Source organism: Mauremys reevesii, linkage group 3 (genome assembly GCF_016161935.1).
Source record: "Mauremys reevesii isolate NIE-2019 linkage group 3, ASM1616193v1, whole genome shotgun sequence".
NCBI lineage: Eukaryota > Metazoa > Chordata > Testudines > Geoemydidae > Mauremys > Mauremys reevesii.
In genome coordinates this window covers 128541565-128566372 of record NC_052625.1, presented here as the reverse complement: position 1 = coordinate 128566372, position 24808 = coordinate 128541565, and the positions used below count along the sequence as shown (strand labels likewise).

The window sequence follows — 24808 nt, the reverse complement described above, 5'->3', positions numbered from 1 at the left end:
GGAAGCAGAGTTGGCCCAAGACTTTAGGTTATTTTAGCTTTTAGACAACTGACTCAAACTAGTAGTTTCAAATTGATATTTAGTTTAAGTAATATACCAGATTGTTGATTGCAGACGTGAGGTATCAGCTCATGTCCTAGGGCACATTTTTTTGTGTGTTAAAATGTGGTCTTTTGAAGATGTAAAAAGACTACTTGATTGAGACAAAGTGTCTGGAAGTCCATTGCAAGCTTAAGTGTTTGTCTGATGGAACGTACCTTTTTCCAAGAAGAATCATAAAAGTAGAACTTCTCTGAATGCTGTAATTTGCATAAATTAAGCAAAAATATATATAGAACTCTGGTCAACACATCTGAATGGTTGAATGAGTAAGAGCTGAATATCTGACAAAATATCAATTTTTGAATATCATAACATTTTATGTTTACAAACTTGTGGTTTGAGCTTGTTTATTGTTCTAAAACATGGTGTTGCCACCTTTTAACACTAAAAGATGAAAACGAGCTAATAAAACTCAGATGTTCATAAGACGAGAAATAAACCTCAAACTTACTTGTTTATAAACTGCTCAAGACCTTGCTTCCTTTCTTCTATAAATGAATCATCAAATATTCCATCGTCTCCTCTAAAAGGAAGCTGACGGAAGAGAGCTTTTCCAGGTAAGGGTGGTACTACAACCTGAAACAATTTTTCAAAAAAAAGTAACCATAACCCCAGCCTGCACATAGATTAAAACACACACACACACACCAATCCCCTGCCCCCACTCTCACCCCCTCAATAAGCAACACTACATTTAGGCTGTGAAAAAGGAATATGTTTGCCTACATTGAAGCAATGAAGAAAGTTAGCCCATATAGGAAAAGCAATTCTATACTTGTGTCACAGTAAGATTACTACATTTAAATTTGGAGTTAAAACCTGAAGCCCCTTTACAACTTTTATATGGTCTTCAGCACCCCAGTAGATAATATCAAGCTTAATATGTTGTGATAATTAAGCTTTCCCAAGTAGATTTGTATATTTACTTTTTGGCATTCGACTCACCTTGCTTTCTCTTTCGAGCTCACTTCTCAGCCATTCAAAGTCACTGTATCTTCTTCTGACTGTAGACTCTTTCAATTTAAAAATGGGAAGGTTTGTCTGAAATACGAGACAGATCACTGTAAGTGACTACACTTTCAAAGTGATCAACAACTGATCTAGTTGAGGGGAGTGAATGACAAAAATAGGTAGAAGTTTCTTGCTAAGTTCCGAGTCAAGACATCCCCAATACCCTTCCTTAAAAACGAGGAAAGGAGTCAATGTTTTCCCTCATCATTGCTCTGAAGTTAAACAAAAAAGTTAATACTGATGTGCGAAGTCAAAACATTCAAGTTAGAAAATGCCAGTATTAAGGTTGTGAATTTGGATGCATTGATACAGTCTATTACATGATCAGATACTTTCCCTCACCTGCCACCTCTCAAGACACAAAAAAGTCTCATTTTGTGCACAGGACAGACTGTGCTCTGGGAAAGAATCACGGTTGTGTTGTTTGTATGACCCCTGCCTCAGAAAGTTGGAAGGTGTGTAGTGAATGAGACAGGGGATTGCAGGAGCAGAATCTCATGGCTACAGCAGCTGAATACCACTGTGGTGAACAGTATTCTATCTGTGCCTCTGCAAAAGAGCTGTAATGCAATACTAGGCAAGTCACTTCAACCAAAAGCCTCACGGGTGGGTTTGGGTTTTTGGGTGTTCAAATAGATACTGTGGACCATGAGACAATAACTTTCTATTCTGCACATGGTGTATGGTAAATAGAACTGGGGCCACACAGTGAATGACAATTAAAATATTAAATAGCTACCCATTCAGTGGGCACAGTCAATCCTGTGCACTGAATAAGGCAACGGTCCTGTGGAAAAAATAATGTGACCAATTAGAGACTATCATAGTACATACAAATTAAGATTGCAGAGGGAACCTTACGTCTAGCATGTCCTGAAATTTAAGTGCTTAACTTGGCAACATCAGTAGCATTCCTTAAAAAAGGAACAGAAGAGTCTCCCTGCTCTCTGTTCTGGTGTCTGGCAACACAATGGCTCTCAACAGCCAGATGCAGCAATTACAGGGAAAGTCCTGCTCAGCTGCTCTGTGGGGATAAAGCATTTGCAGACCAGTCACATGTGGGAGCAGTGGGGGGAGAAAAATAAGCATGTTCAGTGAAGACTGAATCTTCAGAGAATTTAGCCGCCAGCTTTTAAACAAGCCTGCAAGCACTCATTGGCTGATTTTTTTAGAGAGTTATACTTTCAGTGAATTAGAGACTTTACAGCAGGGATTCTCAGACTTTTGTACTGGTGACCCCTTTCACACAGCAAGCCTGAGTGCAGCCCCCCTTATAAATATATAAAAACATGTTTTTGATGTAATACCTTTATAAATGCTGGCGGCAAAGCGGGGTTTGGGTGGTGGCTGACAGCTCATAACCCCCCATGTAATAACTGTGGCCCCCTGAGGGGTCCTGGCCCCCAGTTTGAGAACCTCTGCCTTTCAGGGATGTGAAGAAGGTATCTGACTCCAAGGTGATGCCCCTGCCAAATCTGAAGTCCTTCCAGAACATGGAGGCACTACAGCCTCCCAATAAAAGACTACTGAGATTTTTTGACATGGGCGTTTCCACTCATCCCATCCCCCAACCTAGTTATTTAACATGGCTGGATGGGAAAAAAACAAACAAAAAAAACCATCCACACACAGGATGTTTCAGCCTGGTATAGCTTATAAGCAATTGACAAGGTCTTGTGATACTTGTTAGACAATCTTGACTACAAGCAAAACTACAAACTCCTCCTGTAATAGGCTACATAATTGTTTACGAGTTAGTATTAAAGACTATTTTTTGGCAGCAAATATCACTTAGGTCCCAACAAACTGCCTAGAGACAGAGAGAGAAGGGGAAAGACCATAAATAACCTGTGATCATTAAGGTCAGTGAAATATGAAAGACCTAGCAATGGGTCCCCATCAGTTCACATTCAGCAATATTTAATCTTGACCCTCAGTGTCACTGGAAGTGCTCACTTCCTAGGTCAAGAACTCCCATATGTCATTAAACTAAGTGAGCTCTAAGAACGGGTTCTCTGATTAGGCCTTCTCAGGAGTATGCCACAGCTACAGAGCTGACTCATGAAACACTGGAATCCCCACAGATCTTTCAAAGCTCAGACCCAATGTAAGATGTATTTGTTCATCAGGATTCCCACAACAGCTCTTAAGCAGAAGGGATAAGGAAGAGGTTTTCCTGTGTGCAGTTATTTTTAACCAGGAGGTGGTACTTGATTCTAAGGTTGGCAATTGGACACTTTTCCCTCTGGTACACCCCACCAAAAAAAAACAAAAAACACACACACAAAAAAAAGTCTTCACCCCACTTATAACCTTCCCCTTAGAACTTTCTATAGTTGGATCATTGTAGATATGTTAGTCCTTGACATTCCTACAGAGGCAGTATCCATTTTACAGATGAGGAAACAAGACACAGGTGTGTGACACTGTCTCATAGCATGTAAGTGTCAGAAAAAGGATTAGACCTCAGGAAGAGAATTCTTGACTCCCACTACCACATTAAGGCCACTTGACAGAGTGGACATGGAGGAAAAGTTTGACAGTCACGTCATGTACAAGACTAATCAGACAAACTTGCACTGAGCAACTTGCTCACAACTGACAAAGGAAAATATTACCTGACAATGCTGGAGCTCTACCAAGTCAGAGTAATTTATTAACCTACTTTCATAGTTTGAGATTCTGTATGTTTTTATGCCGAGAACTTACAAACAAGAGCAGAGCCAACATTTAGATACACATGTTAAATTAAAGCTCTTTCCACTTCACTGAATCCTACTGGCGTCTTATTGTCTATAATAATCCTGGTTCATCTCATTGCTGAGAACAGCAGTGCCTAGATACTAAGGTTACATACACAATAGTAACAACAAGGAGTCCAGTGGCACCTTCAAGACTAACATTTGGGCATAAGCTTTCATGGGTTTAAAAACAAAAAAAAACAAAAAACACCCTCACTTCTTCAGATGCATGGAGTGAAAAGTAACAGATGCAGGAAATACATAATGGCACATGGAGAAGGGAGTACCTCACAAGTGGAGTACAAGTGTTGACAGGGCCAATTCAATTAGGATGCCTGCATCTAACTTTCACTCCATGCATCTGAAGTGAGGTTTTTTTTACCCATGAAAGCTTATGCCCAAATAAATCTGTTCGTCTCTAAGGTGCCACCAGACTCCTTGTTGTTTTTGTGGATACAGGCCAACATGGCTACCCCCTGATACTTGATACACAATAGTAGATACTGGACAGCTACACACTTGAGATTTTGGTCTCCCTTTTGCTATTTCACATACACCCACCATCCTGGATAAGTCACTCTGACTGATGAATGGGTTTAGCCAACCAAAGCTAGGCTCCTACACTCAACCCGATGGCAGTCTCTTTGCCTAACATGATAACTTTTCACTACAGCATTCAATCAATTCCAAAATTTCAGGGAATGTTCTAAGTATCAGTGGGCAGAATTCTGGTGAAAAGCTAGCAAATTGGAATACCCTGATTTTACTGGTGGGTCCAGAATACTTATTTGGTGCTGTAGACTGAAGAATCTCTGGCATTAACATAAGAACATAAGAAAGGCCGTACCAGGTCAGACCAAAGGTCCATCTAGCCCAGTATCTGTCTACCGACAGTGGCCAATGCCAGGTGCCCCTGAGGGAGTGAATCTAACAGGCAATGATCAAGTTATCTCTCTCCTGCCATCCATCTCCATCCTCTGACGAACAGAGGCTAGGGACACCATTCTTACCCATCCTGGCTAATAGCCATTTATGGACTTAGTCACCATGAATTTATCCAGTCCCCTTTTAAACATTGTTATAGTCCTAGCCTTCACAACCTCCTCAGGTAAGGAGTTCCACAAGTTGACTGTGCGCTGCGTGAAGAAGAACTTCCTTTTATTTGTTTTAAACCTGCTGCCTATTAATTTCATTTAGTGACCCTTAGTTCTTGTATTATGGGAATAAGTAAATAACTTTTCCTTATCCACTTTCTCACCATCACTCATGATTTTATATACCTCTATCATGTCCCCCCTTAGTCTTCTCTTTTCCAAACTGAAGAGTCCTAGCCTCTTTAATCTTTCCTCATATGGGACCCTCTCTAAACCCCTAATCATTTTAGTTGCTCTTTTCTGAACCTTTTCTAGTGCTAGAATATCTTTTTTGAGGTGAGGAGACCACATCTGTACACAGTATTCGAGGTGTGGGCGTACCATGGATTTATATAAGGGCAATAATATATTCTCAGTCTTATTCTCTATCCCCTTTTTAATGATTCCTAACATCCTGTTTGCTTTTTTGACCGCCTCTGCGCACTGCGTGGACATCTTCAGAGAACTATCCACGATAACTCCAAGATCTTTTTCCTGACTCGTTGTAGCTAAATTAGCCCACATCATGTTGTATGTATAGTTGGGGTTATTTTTTCCAATGTGCATTACTTTACATTTATCCACATTAAATTTCATTTGCCATTTTGTTGCCCAATCACTTAGTTTTGTGAGATCTTTTTGAAGTTCTTCACAGTCTGCTTTGGTCTTAACTATCTTGAGTAGTTTAGTATCATCTGCAAACTTTGCCACCTCACTGTTTACCCCTTTCTCCAGATCATTTATGAATAAATTGAATAGGATTGGTCCCAGGACTGACCCTTGGGGAACACCACTAGTTACCCCTCTCCATCCTGAGAATTTACCATTAATTCCTACCCTTTGTTCCCTGTCCTTTAACCAGTTCTCAATCCAGGAAAGGACCTTTCCTTTTATCCCATGACAGCTTAATTTACGTAAGAGCCTTTGGTGAGGGACCTTGTCAAAGGCTTTCTGGAAATCTAAGTACACTATGTCCACCGGATCCCCCTTGTCCACATGTTTGTTGACCCCTTCAAAGAACTCTAATAGATTAGTAAGACACGATTTCCCTTTACAGAAACCATGTTGACTATTGCTCAAGAGTTTGTTTTTCTATGTGTCTGACAATTTTATTCTTTACTATTGTTTCAACTAATTTGCCCGGTACCGACGTTAGACTTACCAGTCTGTAATTGCCGGGATCACCCCTAGAGCCCTTTTTAAATATTGGCGTTACATTAGCTAACTTCCAGTCATCGGGTACCAAAGCCGATTTAAAGGACAGGTTACAAACCTTAGTTAATAGTTCTGCAACTTCACATTTGAGTTCTTTCAGAACTCTTGGGTGAATGCCATCTGGTCCCGGTGACTTGTTAATGTTGAGTTTATCAATTAATTCCAAAACCTCCTCTAGTGACACTTTAATCTGTGACAGTTCCTCAGATTTGTCACCTACAAAAGCCAGCTCAGGTTTGGGAATCTCCCTAACATCCTCAGCCGTGAAGACTGAAGCGAAGAATCCATTTAGTTTCTCCGCAATGACTTTATTGTCTTCCCTGCTCCTGCCTACACTTAGCTTAATATGCTATTCTCTCATTGGGTATAGCGTTCAGCCTACATAAGCAATACACCATTTTCCATTTCAGAGTGGCAGAGAGGTTTGTACCAAGAGTTCAGAATTGCACTGGGGAAGCTGTCGCAGCACACAAGTCCCTGCCCCAAGGGCTTTATGATCCATTGCAGATCCAGTCAGCAGGTCAGACCTATAGAGCACACCACGTGATGTGTGCAGAAACCTCAGAAGCTCCAGTAGGGAGGAATATGAAGGAGGAACTGAGATGTGACATATGGGAAGAGGGAGAGACACTGTTCCACACAGAAGGCAGGGGCATGAAAGGCAGCATAAAGGTGTTGGTGAAAGAATATGAAGGCATAGTGGGAAGGGAAGCTTGGGCTGAACAAAGTGCGGGGGACCAGGAAGAACTGGGTAGGGCCTTACAGGTGAGAAGTCAGCCCTAGATGCAGAAAGCAAGGGGAGGGCTGTGCAGAGATCTGAAATAGTGAGTGACATGAGTAGAGGGGCAAATGGGGAAGACAATTTTTAACAGTGACACTTTGGCTGGGCAAGGGGCAGCAAAGGGAGATGGAGCAAGGCTGGAGAGGCAACAGTTACAAGAATCACAGGGAGAGATGACCAAGGCAAGGGACCAGGGTTTAGTGGTGATGGAAAATAGGATTCAATGGCAGTCTGGAGGTAGGGGAGTAAAAGGCAACATGGCGGTTGCAAGCCTGGGTGGTGGGAAGCTCAGGGGGCAGAGGAAACAGGAGGGGGATCAAGGCAGCAGGAACTGACTAATGAATTTTACTTTGTCTTTTTGGTCCAGGAGAGTGAAAAGGTGAATTCTCTCAGGCTCTGATATCCTCAGGTGGATAGTGCCATAGTGGAGAGGAGGGCAGGGTATTCCACCTGAGATACCAAAACATGTAGTTCAAGGCAAGCTAAGGTGCGAATCTTTGCCTCATTAGCCTGCTGCACTCTAACTGTCCATGTGCACCCTGCTAACACATTAACAGTTTGTTAATGACCTTTAATCTAGTCTGACTCCTTTGCAAGCACATGAGCTTTGGCCTGATGGCTTTTTATGCAACAAATCTGATTAATTCCAGAGTTTCACAGTGTTCTAGGCATCAGTGGGGAAAGCCCTATGGGGGTGGGGGGGGAAGAACAGAAAAGTCTGATTTCCATTGCTAGCAGTGGGGGAAGGGGAAGGAAGGAGAATTTAGAAATCAGGCCCATGGAGTGCCTATTCCATGCTGCAGGTAGTAGATTCTCTCTGGCAATCCCTTCTGCTGCCTACACAGACCAGCACCTTAATAATTTGCTCCAATTGTATGGAGAGTGCACACTACATAAGCAACTAAGTGTGTGATCCTCAGGTGTACTACACAGGAAGAGCTGAGACTCCTTAGCCTGTCATACACTGTTGTGAGCAACCTTAAAATTACAGATGAGTGGTGGGCTGATGAAACATTTTGGTTTTGAAACGTGTGTTGACAGTTACTGACTATATAAACTAGTAAGCTGTGGTCAAATTTTGGGCCCAACTCAGACAGCTTCCATTTAAGAGAGGAAGTGGGCAGTTAAGCTTGATGGCTACCCAAGAGATATTGAGGTTGAATGAAGAGTTCAACCACTCAGGATAAGTTTAATTGCCTATAATTGCACTACCACTTATGAAACTGCTTCTATATAGGAGAAATAGGCTATTTAGTGGTCACTGCACACACAGGTGTAACTGCCAGTCAGTAAGTGCTTGTATTATGCCTAATGTAGTAAAGCAATTCTGTTTAGTATTAAGCTGAAGTGTTTGAACTTTTAGACTGCTACTTACAGCCTTGTACCTTCTACAGATGCTTGTGTGAACACTGCACGTTTCATACACTAAATCTGAGCTCACTGGACCTTTGAAAGCACTTGAGTTCTCTTTCCCAGGTAACCACAACATTGTTCATTGTACGAATGACTAAGAGCAAAAATGCAGCTAACAAGACTCTTATTATACTAAAAGTCAGGCTTATATTTAAAGATGCTGGCTTTCTGTACAGAACAGTATTCTTATCCCCAGCAGGGAATAAATTAGGTCCCCCAGAGTGCAGGATGAGGATTCCCAGAAATAAAGCACTGGATTATTTCTCTCTGATTTCACCTATTGGCTTTTTAACTGAGTTCAACCTTCCGCATTAAAATATTAAGTCTTTGTAAGTGTCTAAAGATAGAAAGGCCTTTACAATATTGAGTGTTTTCTGCAGGTGAGATTTCACATTTTAGATTCCCTCCTCTCAAGTTACTTAACAAAAGGGATTAGCTGCTCTTTTATTCAATGCTAAAATCAAGCCTATGAAAAAAGAGTTCCGTAAGATTTTTCATACTTCTGGGTACGGAAGTCTATAAAGTTAATCTCTAAACAACATATCAGGCTTACAGGTACAATGTTGGGGTAAAAGGGCCAGTTCAGCTCATTTTACCTTCCACATTTTCCCTTTTGAACTTTTGACACAACTGTGATTAAATCTGACTCATTAGTTTAACTATTTCAACACTTGGTTTGTTTCCTGTGCCTCCCAACTTCCATCCATTCCTCCAATTTTGAAATACCCTGTGGCTAATTGATGCAGTTTCAGTGTTTGTGAAAGTGTCTACTGGTACTGGTTAAATCTACTGCACAAAGCCCAGGGAAACATAATGGGTTAGACATCCAGCAAGAATTTCATAACTAAAAGTTATTGATGAGGATAAGTCATGTGGACTGGACAGTGTACTACTCAGAGGTGCACCTTTTACTATACTTCAATCCATAACCTGAAGGAAGCTATGAAAAGGGACTAGCAATGTATTAACCCCCTTTTTTCATGTAACATTCCTTCTGAAGGAAGTAGAATCACAGCAGCAGTTACAGCTATTTTAAATAGTGCTGATACAGCAGTATTCATTTCCCAGAAGTACACCTGTTTGATACATCTGAATGGATCTCCTTTCAAGCAAGACTGCAGACTGAAAGCACTGTTTTGCATTCCTGTTTCTCACCCACCCAGCTCTCACTTTATGGCCTCTCTGTTAACCTGGCTTGTATTCCCAGTGGAAGTGGGCTATACATGCCTCTTTACAGGAGCTGCATAGAAGGGCTCTTGAGCGACCCCAGAGTCCCAAGATGCAAAAGGTATTTTACCCCTTCCAATAAGATGCATCCCTTTCAACCTCTGCTGAAGAAACAAGAAGAGCAGGCATCAGATGATCTAGCCAGGCAGCTGCCTATTGTACCAAAAGATTCATGCTACAGTTATACAGAAGCTGTAATTTCCAACAGGCGAGGACTGGGATCCCAATTCCTCATGGAGAGCGATCCTGCTAAAACAGTGCAAGGAGGCATAATCTATGGCACCAGGTAACAATGCTAGCAAGAAAAAGATTCAAACCAAGCCTACCAGAATCTCTGGCTAATATGAGCCACAGCAGGGTTAATCTTTCATTCACTTACTCATTGTAACAGCCACAGGCCATCATGACCCATGAGATTAGGCAGAATTGCCATGGATTCCAGTAGCTATTGTTACAATTAACTGTTTCCGATGTGCTGTACTAGTCCTGTAAGAAAAATTCACTAGATTTGATGAAGGCTGGTGAGCCAACCTATCAAATTAAGCAATAACCTCAGTCTAATAAAAGATGACAACAGAAAGAACAGCTTTTTTGCATCGTCTAAGATGGCACAGTAAGTGTGGCTGGCTATGGCTCATGTTAAAAAAGTGGGACCACAAAAGAGCTGAAGTACTTAGATCCCTGAAGTCTTTTTTTTAAAACTATTTTATTCCCCCCCCCTCCAATCTATGATCAAAAGGGTCAACTAAAAATACTTATTGGGGTCCCTTTACTGCTTACAAACTGCTATCCAACGCATAGTCACCAGACTGCCCCCTCTTGAGCATTCACCAGGCTGCTACAAGGGTGACCCACCTCACCACCGCCCATCTGTTTCACACCTCCCGAGTCTGAACAAGGTTCATGCACTATGTGACACTCTGTACCCAAGGGGAACAACCTGCATCCCCATGTTCATCCTTATATGATTGTGTGGTATCCAATGCAAAGTTTGTCATATATTAGGTGTCTTCGGAAGGCTCATGATGCACTGAGCATTGTTACAGTAATGTTGTATGTTGTCATTTCATGTATTTAGTTTGGAGGCTGAAAATGTGTTCTCATGGCTTAAAACAAGCCCAGGCAACACTCTCCAGGAGTAGAGGGGCAGTTCACATCTCATCTGGGCATATATGGAACAAACCCAGCCCAGCCTCACAGGAACCAAGGACACTGGCCTAGGCAGCAAGAAAGGATCTGTTGGAGTTACTCCCCTTCCTTTGGGCAGTTTGGGGCTACCATAAGGTAATACTGACTTGACTCTGAAGGGCGGGGGGGGGGAGGGGACACAAAGCCAAGAGGGAAGAATGAACATTATGAAAGGGAGAGATGTTTGCCATGCTCTCTCTTCCACCTCCATCTACAACCACCACCAAGAGACCGAAGCACTGATCAAAAGGAGAGAGCCTGGCTGAAGGGCAACCAGCCAGCCTGTGGTGAGAAGCATCTAAGTTTGTAAGGGCACTGAAAGTGTTAAGATCAGCTTGGAATGCGTTTTGCTTTTATTTCATTTGATCAAATCAGACTACTTGTGCTTTGATTTATAATCCCTTAAAAAAAATCTCTTTTGTAGTTAATAAATTTGTTGGTTTAGTCTACCTGAAGCAATGTGTTTGGTTTGAAGCATGTCAGAGACTCCCCTTGGGAGAACAAGCCTGGTACATATCAATTTCTTTGTTAAATTGATGAACTCATAAGCTTGCAGCATCCAGTGTGCATAACTGGACAATGCAAGATGGAGATTCCTAGGGGTGTGTCTGGGACTGGAGATATTGGCTAGTGTCATTCGGTTGCACAATCCAAGCAGTGGCTGGCCAAAAGTGCTCACTCACATGCTGGGAGCAGCTTACATGCTAGAGGCTGTACAAGAACAGCCCAGGAGCAGGGGTTCTCACAGCAGAGCAGGGTAAGGCTGGCTCCCAGAGTCAAAGATTGGCATGACCTAGGAGATCACTGGCCCAGATAACACCATGGCAATGTCACACACTGCCCTTTGCTTAAGGTCCCTAAAGACATGTTCAGGAGACAGACTCCCCATCTAGGACTCCATCTTGAGAGTTTAGACCTCAAGGTCTAGTTGCTCAGCCCCCAGAATCAGTACTGACTCCCAGACTCCTGCATAGCTTAAACATACCATCTCCCAGAACCCATCCACATGGGCATTCAGGGTCTATGGTTAACTTCAGGGAATGCGAGAGATGTCAGAGACTTTGTACAGGATTCTAGACCATCCTTGCTCTTAAGCATGAGAAAAATATATGAAGGGGGTATTTTTGTATAACTCAGTTTATTCACCACTCTGAAAAATTCTTTGGACTGCAGTCAGGGCCCTCTATGGACTCTACAGGGTCCTGCTACAGCGTATGGCTTTTCTTCTTAGTTATGGAACCCCTCTCTCTGCCAGCATACTTTGACCTTGGTTGATCCTGCAGCTAAACCAAGCTTCTACTGCTACAAAAGCATTCCTGCCTCTGCCCTAAGCTTCCTTTGTGGCTTTGAGAGTCTCAAAAGGACTCAGCTGTTACTGGTGGGACTTTAGTCATGCTTCTGGTAATTTTCCATTCTCCAAACCCCAGCCCTTTACAGGCAAACAAGTGGCTTCTCCCAGCTGTACCCAGCCTCCTTAGTATAACTATTAACCCAGAGTAGTCATTAAGGGTAACTCCTCTCCACTGTATCTAGTCTGGGAGAGACATGGTTACAGGCTTGTAAGCAATGGTGGATACACATAGCTATACAGACATTCATTATACAGCAATTTTCATAAGGAAAAAAAAATCACAATATAAACCAGAATTCATAAATTCTACAGATTCTCCAAAGCATCACAGTTCTCTAAAAGAAACTAAAGTTGGCATTGTGGAATACTAGAAGTGCAATCAGATGCTTCTGAGATGACGATATAGATGCAAAGTGCCAGCCCCACAAATTGAGTTTGGAATCAGAGTCCAAATGCATTCTTTCTGGGTCACTCAACAAATATTCTGCAATCTGGACTTCGAGTCAGGGACAGAGTGACTAACCACAATCCAGCTCACTCTTTTAGAGCAATGTTGGCTCTGCAAGACTAACAAGAACTAAAGGTGTGTCAATAACCAGACAGAGAGAAAAACAAAGGCATCTTTGGACTCCAAGTTACTTCAGAAAGGAATTGCATCAAGGAGTTATTCTGCTAAAGATTGTAACCCTCATGATTCCAAAGGAGTCCAGTTTATTTTGGATGGGTCCATCTACTTTGACAAAGACACCATCAGATGATCATTGTAGTGTACACAGGATATGACTGTTCAAACCAATGCTTTGTTTCCCCCCCTTCATTAGAAGAGCAGTAACGGTAAGAATTTATATTTCAACTCATGGAACAAGTTCCATTAAAGAAACTATCACCAATAGTGTTTCATTTGCATCCAAGTGAATCTGCAGCACTTTTGGCTTCTGGAGATCTTTCATAACCAGCTCCTTTATAGTCCATACTCCCTCCTCTAGCCCATGTTGCTCCAAGGGCAGAGTTTGACCTCAGGGCACAAGGACTCCCCACTCTCTTGGTAGGAGCTGGAAGCGAAGACAGCTATATGATGGGGCAAAAATGTAGAGGCACCTTTGAAACTGAGGCAAAAAAGTTCCTGAAGTTACCTGACTATTTTCGTATTTGCTGATCAAATTGGTATGAACATCCAATCTCACAGCCCTGCTGAACTCTAGCTCCCCCTACCCTCTATATCCTTCACTCCTATTGATTCACCCCTCCCACCTTTGTCTTCCACTAATGTACAAAGGACCAAAAACAAGTTAGATACCTGAATTAACCAAACTGCATTCCTTCCCAAACCCTTCATCTACCTTGTATTTGGGAGTAAACGCTTCAGGTCAAGGACTGTGGTATGCATCCAAAACACTGGATGCCCAGTCCTGATTGGAGCATTTGGAATATAAATAAATATTCCTTCTGCAGTTCTGAAGTAATAAGCCACTTACACACAATGGAAGGGCTATACAATTCAAAGCCAAGCCTAAAAAGGCATAATATGCAGTAAGTCATATCTGCTGTATTTTGTTTCAACTTAAGTATGAAGAGTGTTTACATTTTTGTTGCAAGAAGTTTTTATGGCGAGCCAGTAAATTATATTTGTACCACAAACAAAATCTGATGTTTGATATGGTTGAGCCAATACACCAGAACTTCAAGGGGAATAAATTCATTATAACCAAGAGTAGCTACCAGCTACCATCATTTAGTTTCACTCACTCAACAAGGGGTTTAATTTGTCAGATTTGCCATTGTTAGCACTTCAGTGGTCTCTCCCATTCCAATCCATTGTGCGTCAGCTACAACTCCCCTCTCCTGTTGCATTGTTCTGCTCCATTGTGCTGGCTAACAGTCAAATGGAATTTGCTAAAATCCTATCCTCTAATATATTAACAGATTAATTCTGCTAAGAAACATTTCCCTAGCAGCATATGGGAAACAGGAAGAGTACAGCTATGAACCCGATTATGTTTGCTTAAGCCAAGGACAGGTTTGTGTACTTGGAACAATCACTTTCCACTCTCAAAAGAGGCTACACAGTGGCATGTGCACTAATCAGTGACTTATGGGCCAAATCCTACAGAGTTCCAAGTACCTCCAACTCCAAGTTCAATGAGAGTTCCAGGCCTCGTGCACATCTCAGCATTGGTTCTTGGTTATGAGGAGACAATGCCAGAAGCCTGATTTTTCAAGATGCAATTAGCTTGGTTGTAAAGTCACCCAGGGTAACAGGTATGCCCAGCCTAGGATTTAAGCACTTTTTAAAAAGAGCAGCACTTATGTTATGCAAATGAAAAGCTGAATACTAATTTAGAAAGGCTGATCATTGAACTGAAATTTGGCCAACTGTTGCCCTTGAATGTTGTCTAATCCCCTTCAGGCTTAGTTTTTTTTTCTAACCACGATTATACATACGGTAAATCAGGTAGGAGCTGAATTTAGAGGTTTAAAAATTTAGCCTGTAAACAGAAATTTACATTATGGAAGTAAAAGTAATCAAGCTTTAGATGCTTTTTAGAAAGTGTTTAAAGTAAGTACTCAATTGGTCTAAAGAAGCCCTTCCACAGCAGCCACCCTTGTTCCTACTACAAGTATGCATTTTGAAAACATTTGTGCAAAAGACATCAAGACAATCTGTATACTGTTTTGGTTACTTCAGAGAGGAAGGAACGCTGAAGTTGACATTCCATCTGTAAGTCATTCTGCATGCTCTGGCAGCTCACCCCCACAATTGCATGACTTAGATATTGAAGGAAATGTGAAATTCCTGTTTTTAGTCAAAAATAAAAGTTATCTGCAAGTAGAACTCAAAAACATTGTAGTACTTGTCCCCCACTATACACTCTCCTCTTAACATCCAGGAGCACTGAGCTGCCTTGTTGCCATAGCACCTCTTTCGATATGGTCTTTTGAAGTAAGCTATGTTAGGTCTTCATAAAAATGGATTTAGTTCACTTTTGCTGGCATAAGCTTACATGCCATTAACTTTCAAGAAAGTTGAGTTTTATGGAAAATCTACAACTGAATCAACACTTTGAATTCAGACCTGTTAAAAAAACACCCCACATTTTCTTCAGCAACAAAAAGCCTCCCATCATCCCCCAATAAAAGGTGCATCATCCCAGGGGAGCTCTGACACACTGTAAAGCAGTAACATTCACGCCTGGAGTCATGATCCTCCACTACCTTCTGCCAGCCAACTTCTGGAGAATTGAGGGCTTTAACATATAGCCCATTCATTGTTATGGCAAACATCTAGTGAATATATTGACATTACCAGAGTTCTGAAGTAGGAAGGCAAAAGCTATTAAGTTATTAAATCAAATTCAGAAGCTACAGTAAAAGGTCTCCCTGGAAAAATCTCAAGAGTAGATGGATTGTTACTCAAAAGCCAGGAGTTTTTCCACTGTCCAAGATGTTTAGACCTGCTCTTACACTTGAGTTACCTTACACAATATACTCCCCAGAAAAGAAAGTCTTGCATTTGGATTCCAAAATACAATTAGATACAAGTCCAGTAAGGCCATGCAAGACTATTTAATACTTTTTGGAACACTCTCTTGCTCTGAACACTCTGAACTAGTGTTACATATACACTTGTGTCACACAATTCTCTTTTCTTCCCCTTGTTGCCACTTAATGGGATATAAAGAGAAGAGAAGCGATAAGTCAGACAACTTTTTTACAGTGCTGTAGTCTTACAAAGACATTCCTATATTGAAAGCATTTTGCTTTAAGTTCAAAGATGGAGTTCAACTTTATAAGAATATTGTCTGTGGATACACCCACTAATGTTACTATTGAATTTCATACTTCAAGCTATGGCACACTAGACTAAGGCGTTGGTTTCCCCCGAGCCTGCTTGTCAGGATAAGTTTTCAACTTGCCATTGATGAGTTAAGCTACTTACTATCAATTTCTGCAGAATTGAGACTCCCTCAAGATAAGCTTCTAGTCCACCTGGGTGCAGAGTAAGCCTTACAAATGCACGGTTGTCTTTAAGACTGTAGATTATTTCAGTGCTTGTGGTGCTGCTCAGAGCTTTAAACACCAACAGAACACTGACTTCGGGCTAGTCTACACTGGCAACACTACATTGCTGCTGCAGCAGTGCTTTAACGTGCTCTCCCAGCACTCTTAAAAAAAAGGTCCACCCCCACAAGGGGTGTGCTTCCCAGCACTGGTGCACTATACTGTCTATACTGACGTTTTACAGCGCTGCAGCTTTCTTGCAACTTTCTTTCAGGGTATGAAAAAAAAACCTTAGATCAGAACTTTGTTGAGAGCCTATTCTGCTAAGAATTGTCAGTTTCAGTCTGCTGCTCCTAAATAAAGTTATCAGCAATAGCAGAGCCAGGCACTGACATTCATAGAGGTCAAAAAGGAGGCTCACTGAAGTAGAGTAGAGTAGAACTCTAGGGTGGCTGGTGCCAAGAGGAGGCAAACTGTTCTCACAAGTGATTTCATTTTATCCAATACCTTCTCCCCAGAAGCTGAGAGATGGAGACGGAAGCCCACCTAGAAGGTGGAAGGGATAGTACTGTTAGAGGTCCTAGCACTTCCCTCTGACCGATGAGCATTCTGTGCAAACCTATTGCAAGTGGGTTTAGCTTCTAGAAGTTTTTCCTCCAGCCCTGGATGAGTATCAAAAGTGTATAAGCTACATCGCTTCTATAGCATAGTTCAACATGATACATCAAACCAAGAAGTCATTCTCCATATCCCGCACCCACAGACTGCAGTCTCCTCTCACAAGCTGCCTCTATACCACATAAGCAAGAGTTAGCAACACTAACTTGAGAAGACTTGAGTATCTAAAATAGGAACTAGATAGGTATAATATATAGTTTGTCCTCTGCTTACATCAGCTCCTCAAGTTTTAAAACAGCAAGCTTTTATAGCAGCTACTTGTATATAGTTTGGTATGTTTTGGGAGCACCATTGTGTGCAGTGCTCCCAAAACACACACTAAAAATAGAGCGCTACTCTATTTTTCTGGTGTGAGTCAGTCAAACATCTGAGGGCAGATGTCAGTCCATTAACCTCTACATTTGATCTTATTGCCTCATTCTAAGTTTGTTTTGCCTCTAAAATACAAGATTGTCACCAATGCACGATTACACAAGGCAAATATAAATTGAGATAGCAAGAGCTTTCAGGAGACCCAAAGACTGAAAGGACACCATCATCACTTATGTCACAAGGGAGCAGCAGTTTTGCATCTCCAGCAGTCTAAATCAAGACAGGTTTTATGCTCAATAATGATCAAACAAAATATGATTTCACACAGCTGTCCATTGCTGTTAACTATAAAGCTGGAGTACTTGGTTGCAGGTTACGAACTACTACAATGTTTTATACCAGTCAGACAGGCCAGAAATTTTCATATGCCTTTACTGCATTCAAGATGAGCCTACAAACATAGGAATCAGTGTATGAAATGTTCAGCTAACTGGGAAACTATATTAGTGTACAAAAGTTGCTTTGTATTCATAAATTTAGAATTTTTTTTAAAAACTAAGCGATTCCCTTCACATCCATGTAATTATTAGGAAAACATCTTAGCCAGCCAACTGACTGACTTGAACATAAATTGATCGCTCTAGAGTAAAGTGATAATCAGTTTGTTATTTCATAACTATCCTGGGATTTTACCTATTTTTCTATCAGCTATGGAATGAATTCTTTGGCACTGATTTGGTATCTTTTCCAGTAGGTTGTTCACTTAGGGCTTAAGTGCTGGGTATAGCTGGAGACCCAAAAAATGAAGTTAGTTGTTTACAGTTCCTTAATCCTGGAGCCAGTTTTCCCATTATCTTTGTCACCAACATAGTTTAGAGCAGTCTTGGGGCTCTACCTTGTAACTACACATTCCAGGTTATATTGGACATCCACCTCTGTGTCCTCTCTGATGTAGAGATGAAAGTACCAGTTATGCCATTTGAATATTCTCCCATGCTAGGGTAATCCTCCATTGTGCAGTTAGGATTGCATTACAGGTACTTTGTATCTAAACTGTTGTGTGACGAACTCCCAAAGATTGATATCCAGGAGTTGTAATCATTGCAAGTCTTTCAAATGGCCAGACAGAGGCACAAAGTTACTTCTTGAACGTATAGGGCTTTCTGATGCTACAATGGTCACTTAGTTCAGAGAAAGTGCTTCCTTTACAATTAAGTTTTATTTCCCTTAAAATAAAGCAGTTGACAATATCAAGTCAAGTTTTCACAAGGCTGAGTAGGGGTGCAGATTTGTCCTGGTATAAAAACCCACACAAACACACACGAAAATCATGGAGCAGTCATAGTAAATTTAGTAACAGTTATGGGTTTTTGATAAAAATGACAAATGAGACACAGGGACTGGGAGGGAGCAGAAAGGGGAAGGAGATGGAGAGTGAGCCTGCCCCCATACTCACCCCAGGAGGCAGCTCTTGTGTCTCCAATCCCATGAGGCTGGGCCTGCCTCATTATTCTAGGATTTGTGACCTGGCACAAGTGGTTGCAGCACCACCCACTCAAAGTAGGCCTGGCTGGGGGATGGCCAGGCTGAATTTGTGTGAACAGTGCTGTGAACCCACGTGCCAGGTGACAATGCCCAGAGTGGTGAGCCAGCTTCAGCCCCATGGGATGGGAGCTGTCCCTGCAAGGTGAGTGTGTTAAAAATCACAGACACAAAGACAAACAGGAAAATCATGGTATCCATGACATTTCCCTCCAAGCATCATGACACTGCTGCATCCTAGCTAGGACATCTGATATTACAAGGCTTCCTTATTTTCTATTTGATGTTGAGTTGCGTTTCGGGAAAGATAAATATGACAGTATGACGTTCAGGCTGACAAGAATGTTTTTGGCGAGCCATCTAAAACGAGGAGGTATATGAAATATTCTGGTATCACATGCCTACTCGCCCTAGCAAATGTAACAATGATTAATTTTACTAAGTTCTAATCAGTATGAGACAGAACATTAGGAATAGAAAACTGCATTTTACATACAAAGTAGAAGTATTTATATGAATACAACACACCATTAAGACCTGCATTATCTGTGTAAACCAAATCGAAGTGTTCAGAATCAATATAATGATGGAGCAGATAGCAGGAGCATTGAAGAAATGCAATTCAACTAAAGGTTTGGAGTTCCTGGATTTTATAGGATTCTGAATGTGGAGATACCACCACTTCAATATCCTGTTTTTTAACGCAGGTAATAATTTAGATACATTTTCCTAATGAAGACTTCATACTCAAATCATTCAGAAATGAACGGATGGGCATATTCTCTGCTTCCCATTGTCCTGAAACACGTTACTATTTCAGAAATCTCTTTCCATTTCAGAAGTTGAAATTCTAATTATTTCTCCTAAGCTAGTATCCTGTAATATATTTTCAATTCCGCACTTGCCTTTCAACAGTATGTTTCTAGCAAGTCTAAGAGAGAGTTGTGAATGCAGTTTTATTGTAAGTAAAGTAGTAAAACTTTCAACTAAATAAAAAGCTATAGAAGACAGGAAATAAAAGGAAGTCACATACAATTAAAAAAGCATCAAATTTGTTCCTCCTCTGCTAATCAGTGTTTTTAAAAAGCCTATAAAGGGTAAAACACACCACCACTACAACGGATTGTGTTACGTTTCTGCTTTCTCTTGTCCCCTCTCCCCTCCAACACACGCTAAAAGGAGGAACTGAACTAGAATTAAAGCCAACATTCTTATAACATGGAACTTTTCTTGTAGTTTTCTTGTACAACAGGAAGCATAGCTGAGTTCTTTATTTCTCTAAGACACACAATATCTTCCAAAGAATGTCTAGCCTTTATACAACACTACATGATCACCACTTAGTTATGAAAGAATGCAGTAACATTACAATACTATATTTCATACTGCAGAGCCCCACAAATATTGTTCAAGCTGTTGGCAGATCACATATACCAACATATTTAACCTCCTGGCATAAAATCTACAATGTAAACTCTTCTTGCCTAAGTCATTTGCAAAAACTGAAGTACTGGAAGCTGAATCATTGTCTCAATAAATTTAGATCATGGTCAATTTCCATTAGGTTTATTTTTCTAAAAAAGCCTGTACTTTTTTTTGAAGCATAGATTATTATCCACCTTAAGTGCTTAAGTCAACTGACAATGAGACCTATACCCTTTCAAATATTTTACCCAAAATCAAGTGGTACTGTTCAACAGGAGTCTCAACACACACAGCTTATGAAGAAACATCCTGAGCCATTGGTTAAGCATTCACAAATTCAAAGCTAAAGTGCTCGCCTAGCTGTATACATCGTATCAGCACACCCATTAAAGACTTGTGCTTCAAGTATAGTCAATTATTATTTTCCTGTCTGGATTGCAGGAGGGGAAAAAAGATTGAAGTGCTGCAAGAATAGAACAAATATGAAATTCTACCACTTATTCGCCTCCAATGTCATGGTCAGAGCAATTGAAATGTTAAAAGCAGAAAGCTGATAGAGAGTAAGACTACTATAGAGTTCTGTCTAGTCACAAAAAAGCATGAATGAGAACTTACAAATAAAACTGTTAGTTGAGAAGTGTTCTCAGAAACAATTCCTTTTTTAATTTGTAGATGCTGGAGGAATTTATTCTATGCTTTAAGAAACAAAGGTAATACTGGCAAGTGGGGTTATTAATGCATAGTGGCTTTTAAGTATCAGAAGTTTAAGCTTGCTAGAAATAACTTGATCCTTCCAACTGAAATTCAGCCACCAACTTTTTAAGCTAGTTAAGTGAGAAGCATTTTAAAAACAAGAGGTGGACAGGCTGTGAACTCAAAACTTGATTCTACACAAGTAGTCATATCAAACACTGCTAATCAAAGCTTCCAAGCTCTCAGATAAAGTGTAGTTTAGGAGTAATTCTAACCTTGGATTCCAAGCTCTAAGAGTGGCCTACTGTAGATAAGCTGTAAAAATTCATAAAAAAAAAACTACTGTATCAGGTCTCCTCTGCTGACTGGCAGCAAGCTCTCTTGTATGTGTATGGAGAATTAAGCCAGCAGTTTCTGCATAATTAAAGCTTTCAGTTAAAGTTTCTAGTCATTGTTTGTGAAGATAGGTTTCAGAATGGTAGTACTGTTAGTCTGTATCAGCAAAAACAACTAGCAGTCCTTGTGGCACCATAGAGACTAAAGGTTACATGCACTGTCAACCTTGCAAGGTTGACAATGTTATCTTCTTGTGTCTAGAGACTGGTAGCTCCAGTACCATCACTGCTGCTTACCCAAACAGCAGCAAGTAAAATTGAGAGAAATAGTTTCATTTCTATTAATTATAACCCTGTGGGTAGTAGTAAAGCCATCAAGAACAGCTTCAAGCAGCAACCTGGAGTTCTTCACAAGAGAGGATTTCTCTCCCACCTCTGGGAGGGGAGGGAGGAGACTGGGGAGGAGTACAGTAGCACAGGTTTATTCCTCTACCTCCCCAACAGTAGACAAGAGGCTATAGAGGGGAGGGACTAGACAAGGCTCCTTTTACCATCCAGCATCTAGAAGAGGTAGAGCTCCACATGACACATACTAGCCATTTACTACTCAAAAACAGTTAGAGCAACTAAGCCCCAAAACAGTCTTGAGACAACACTCCAGTAAAAATCCTAGCATTCTCCCTTTCCCTCTCCACCAAACCTGGCAGAAGGCTGGCTTTAGGAAAACACTGCCCCTTGCTGGTGGGACCCATTCCAGCCCACCCACCCTTTCCCCACTTCCTGTAAATAATTTTAAGCAGCCAGCTAGTACTTTTTTCTCTTCCCCCCCCCCTTTTTTTTCTTTTTTAAGTCCTGCACTATATCAATATTGTAGGCAAAATCCACCTCCCATCAACTTCACTAGTGCCACGATTTTACAGGTGTCTATGTTAGTTAATCCAAGTCAAGTGAGACCAATGTTTTAAGATAATAGTTCTGAATCAAAGGGAGTGAGGAGGGTATTCCATAAAAGAGTAAGTATCATGAGATACATCCAAACTCATAGGCATTTCAGAATTTAGGTTCTAGTACACTCTAAATTGGATTTTAAAGTTAACAAACATGCAGAAGACACACTAGGTAACTGAAGTGTCAAATTCTACTTCTCCCCACCCTGTTTTATACACACCATTCATCATTAAAGATGAACTTAAATTGCAATTCAAGTTAAAGATTCAATATTTTGCTCATATGTCAAGGTGGGCACCATTTTTAGTTAGCATATTTCTAACGGGGGTTTGTTAAGAAGTAATTCAGAAGATTAGGAAGTTTACTTCAGCCCATTATTTTGATAGTACAAGTATAGACACTTTTAGACATTTGGTTTGGTAAGATATTTCAGTTTGATATTAGCATTATGTTGCTACTGTGCAATTCAACTGCCCCATTTACTAGAGCAACAAAAAAAATTTAATTAGCACCCACATACATTAACACTTTACAAGACAGCACATTTTTTATTTGTAAGTTGTCTCTTCGTTGTCTTAGTCAAGAGCAAAAAGCCAGTTGCAGTTTTATTTACAGCATTTTATTTCCATCAATAAGACTGTATCCAGCTCAACAGACTCCTCTTCCCTCTCCAAAAAAAAAAAAATTAGCTCCTTTGCTCTGCATAAGGATGGGATCCATTACCACACAGCTCTCATACACTTCTCCGGAATATCTTATAATCTAAAAGAAGTTCCCATGCTTCTTTCTATTAGCTTAGCCCCATTACACCAATAAAATACATTCAGCATTACTATCATCCCTGGCAAACACACACCTACCAGACATATGTATGCATATGTTAGCCAGGAAGATTACTGAAGGCCTGAGCTCCAGTAGCCTGACAAACTATTGACACCCAGACATATAGGACAAGCTGCTTTTTTTTTAAATTATAATTTTAGGTTTTGCGTATCTTCCTTAAAGTGAACCTGACCCATTTCACTTAGAGACAAGGTGGGTGAAGGAATACTGTTTACTGGACTAACTTCTGTTAATGAGAAATATAAGCATTGAAGCTACACAAAGCTGAAGAGCTCTAGGTAAGCTCAAAAGCTTGTCTCCCTCACCAACAGAAATTGGTCCAATAAAAGAATTTTTTCACATCTTAGCTCATCTTAGCTCCCCCACCAGGTCTCTTGCATATCCCGGGACCACCACAGCTACACCACCACTACAAACTTGTCACTAGCACAAATGAGACCCCCTGCTAGCTGGTGTGCCCTGCAGAGGTGAGGTGGATAACCTAAACCATACAAAGGCCATCATCAAGCTTTCCCCTAGTTCCATAGGGCAGACTGGCTCACACTGGATCTAAGCCCCACTCTGGTCTCTCAGTGCCACCCCCACAAAAGGTGAAGTGGGAGGGAAGGCAGATTCAAGTTTCCCCCTTATGACATGTTTATACTATGAGCTAGGTGGAGGTTTCACACAGGAGTTCTCAAACTGGGGGTCAGGACCCCTCAGGGGGTCACAAGGTTATTACATGGGGGGATCACAAGCTGTCAACCTCCACCCCAAACTTCCCTTTGCCTCCAGCATTTATAATGGTGTTAAAATATGTAAAAAATGTTTTTAATTTATATGGGGGGGGGGGTGTCTCACTCAGAGGCTTGCTGTGTGAAAAGGGTCACCAGTAGACAAGTTTGAGAGCCACTGGTTTAACACCTGGGGCGAACACAGTGTAACAGCAGCGGGTTGGTGCACCAATCTAGGCAACATCACCTCAGCTGCCCACGCAGGGCTCGTAGCCGGGCCCCAGGCCCGCCCGCCAGCCAGACCGGCCCCTCCCAGCCGCAAGATGGTGAATGAGACGCGGCGCCACCGCGGGGGATCCGCAGCCCCAGCAGGGCGCGGGGGTGGAGTCCGACTTCAGCCCCGCCGCAGTGTCACGGTCACAGCCCCGAGGGGTTGGGGACAAGGTCCAGCCGGGAGTGGGAGGGGGCAGAGCAGACGTTACCCCACGCACACGGCGGGGGAGGGGAGACGCAACCCTGGGGGGGTCACTGGGCAGCCGCACAGACACCCCCCCCCCCGCAGCCCCAGGAGACCGACCGACCGACCGCCCCCCTCACCTTGACCCTGATCTCGTAGGTGGTGAAGCGGCCCCGGCCGACCCCCACGGTCTGCGGGTTGCTCACGTCGATCTCGAGGAAGTTGCTGGGCGGCCCGTAGGCGTCGTTCAGGTTCTGCGGTTTGCTCATGAGCCGCCTGGTGTCCGCGATGGTTTCGGCCATTTCTCTACCCGCCCGCGCCGGGTCCCCGCCCCCCCTCACAGACAGCAGGGACGTAGCGAGCCAACCCCACTCCCCTCTCGCCCTCTTATTCTCCAGCAAACAGCTGACTCCCCAGCTACGCGCAGCGACCCGGCCGCCGCCCGGCACGAGCGGATGCGCCCACCGCCCGCGCAGGGAATCCCGGGACTTGTAGTCCTTTCGCTGCCGCAGAACTCGCTCAGAGCAAGCACGGAAAGAGATGAGAAAACTACAACTCCCATGCTGCACCGGGAAAGGGCGCAACAGGCAGGACTCTGACAAAAATTATCTTCATAGGCCCGTCCGCAGAGGGAAATGAAAAGCAACGAGGGCAGGGGGAGCAGGGCCAGATCAGTAATTGGGACCCAATAATAGTTATGG

The 24808-nt window shown here is 42.0% G+C and overlaps 1 protein-coding gene across 1 annotated transcript in view; it reads right to left on the bottom strand.

Moving 5' to 3' along the window:
• Nucleotides 1–24515, bottom strand: part of SNX3 (sorting nexin 3) — a 28192-nt gene extending 3677 nt beyond the window's left edge. The window contains exons 1-3 of the mRNA XM_039532945.1: nucleotides 24248–24515; nucleotides 1048–1143; nucleotides 554–678 (exon numbers count right to left, since the gene is read on the bottom strand). Of these exons, the coding sequence (XP_039388879.1) occupies nucleotides 554–678; nucleotides 1048–1143; nucleotides 24248–24409 (383 nt within the window). The 5' untranslated portion in view covers nucleotides 24410–24515. The remainder of the gene's footprint in view (nucleotides 1–553; nucleotides 679–1047; nucleotides 1144–24247) is intronic.
• Nucleotides 24516–24808: the final 293 nt, after the last annotated feature.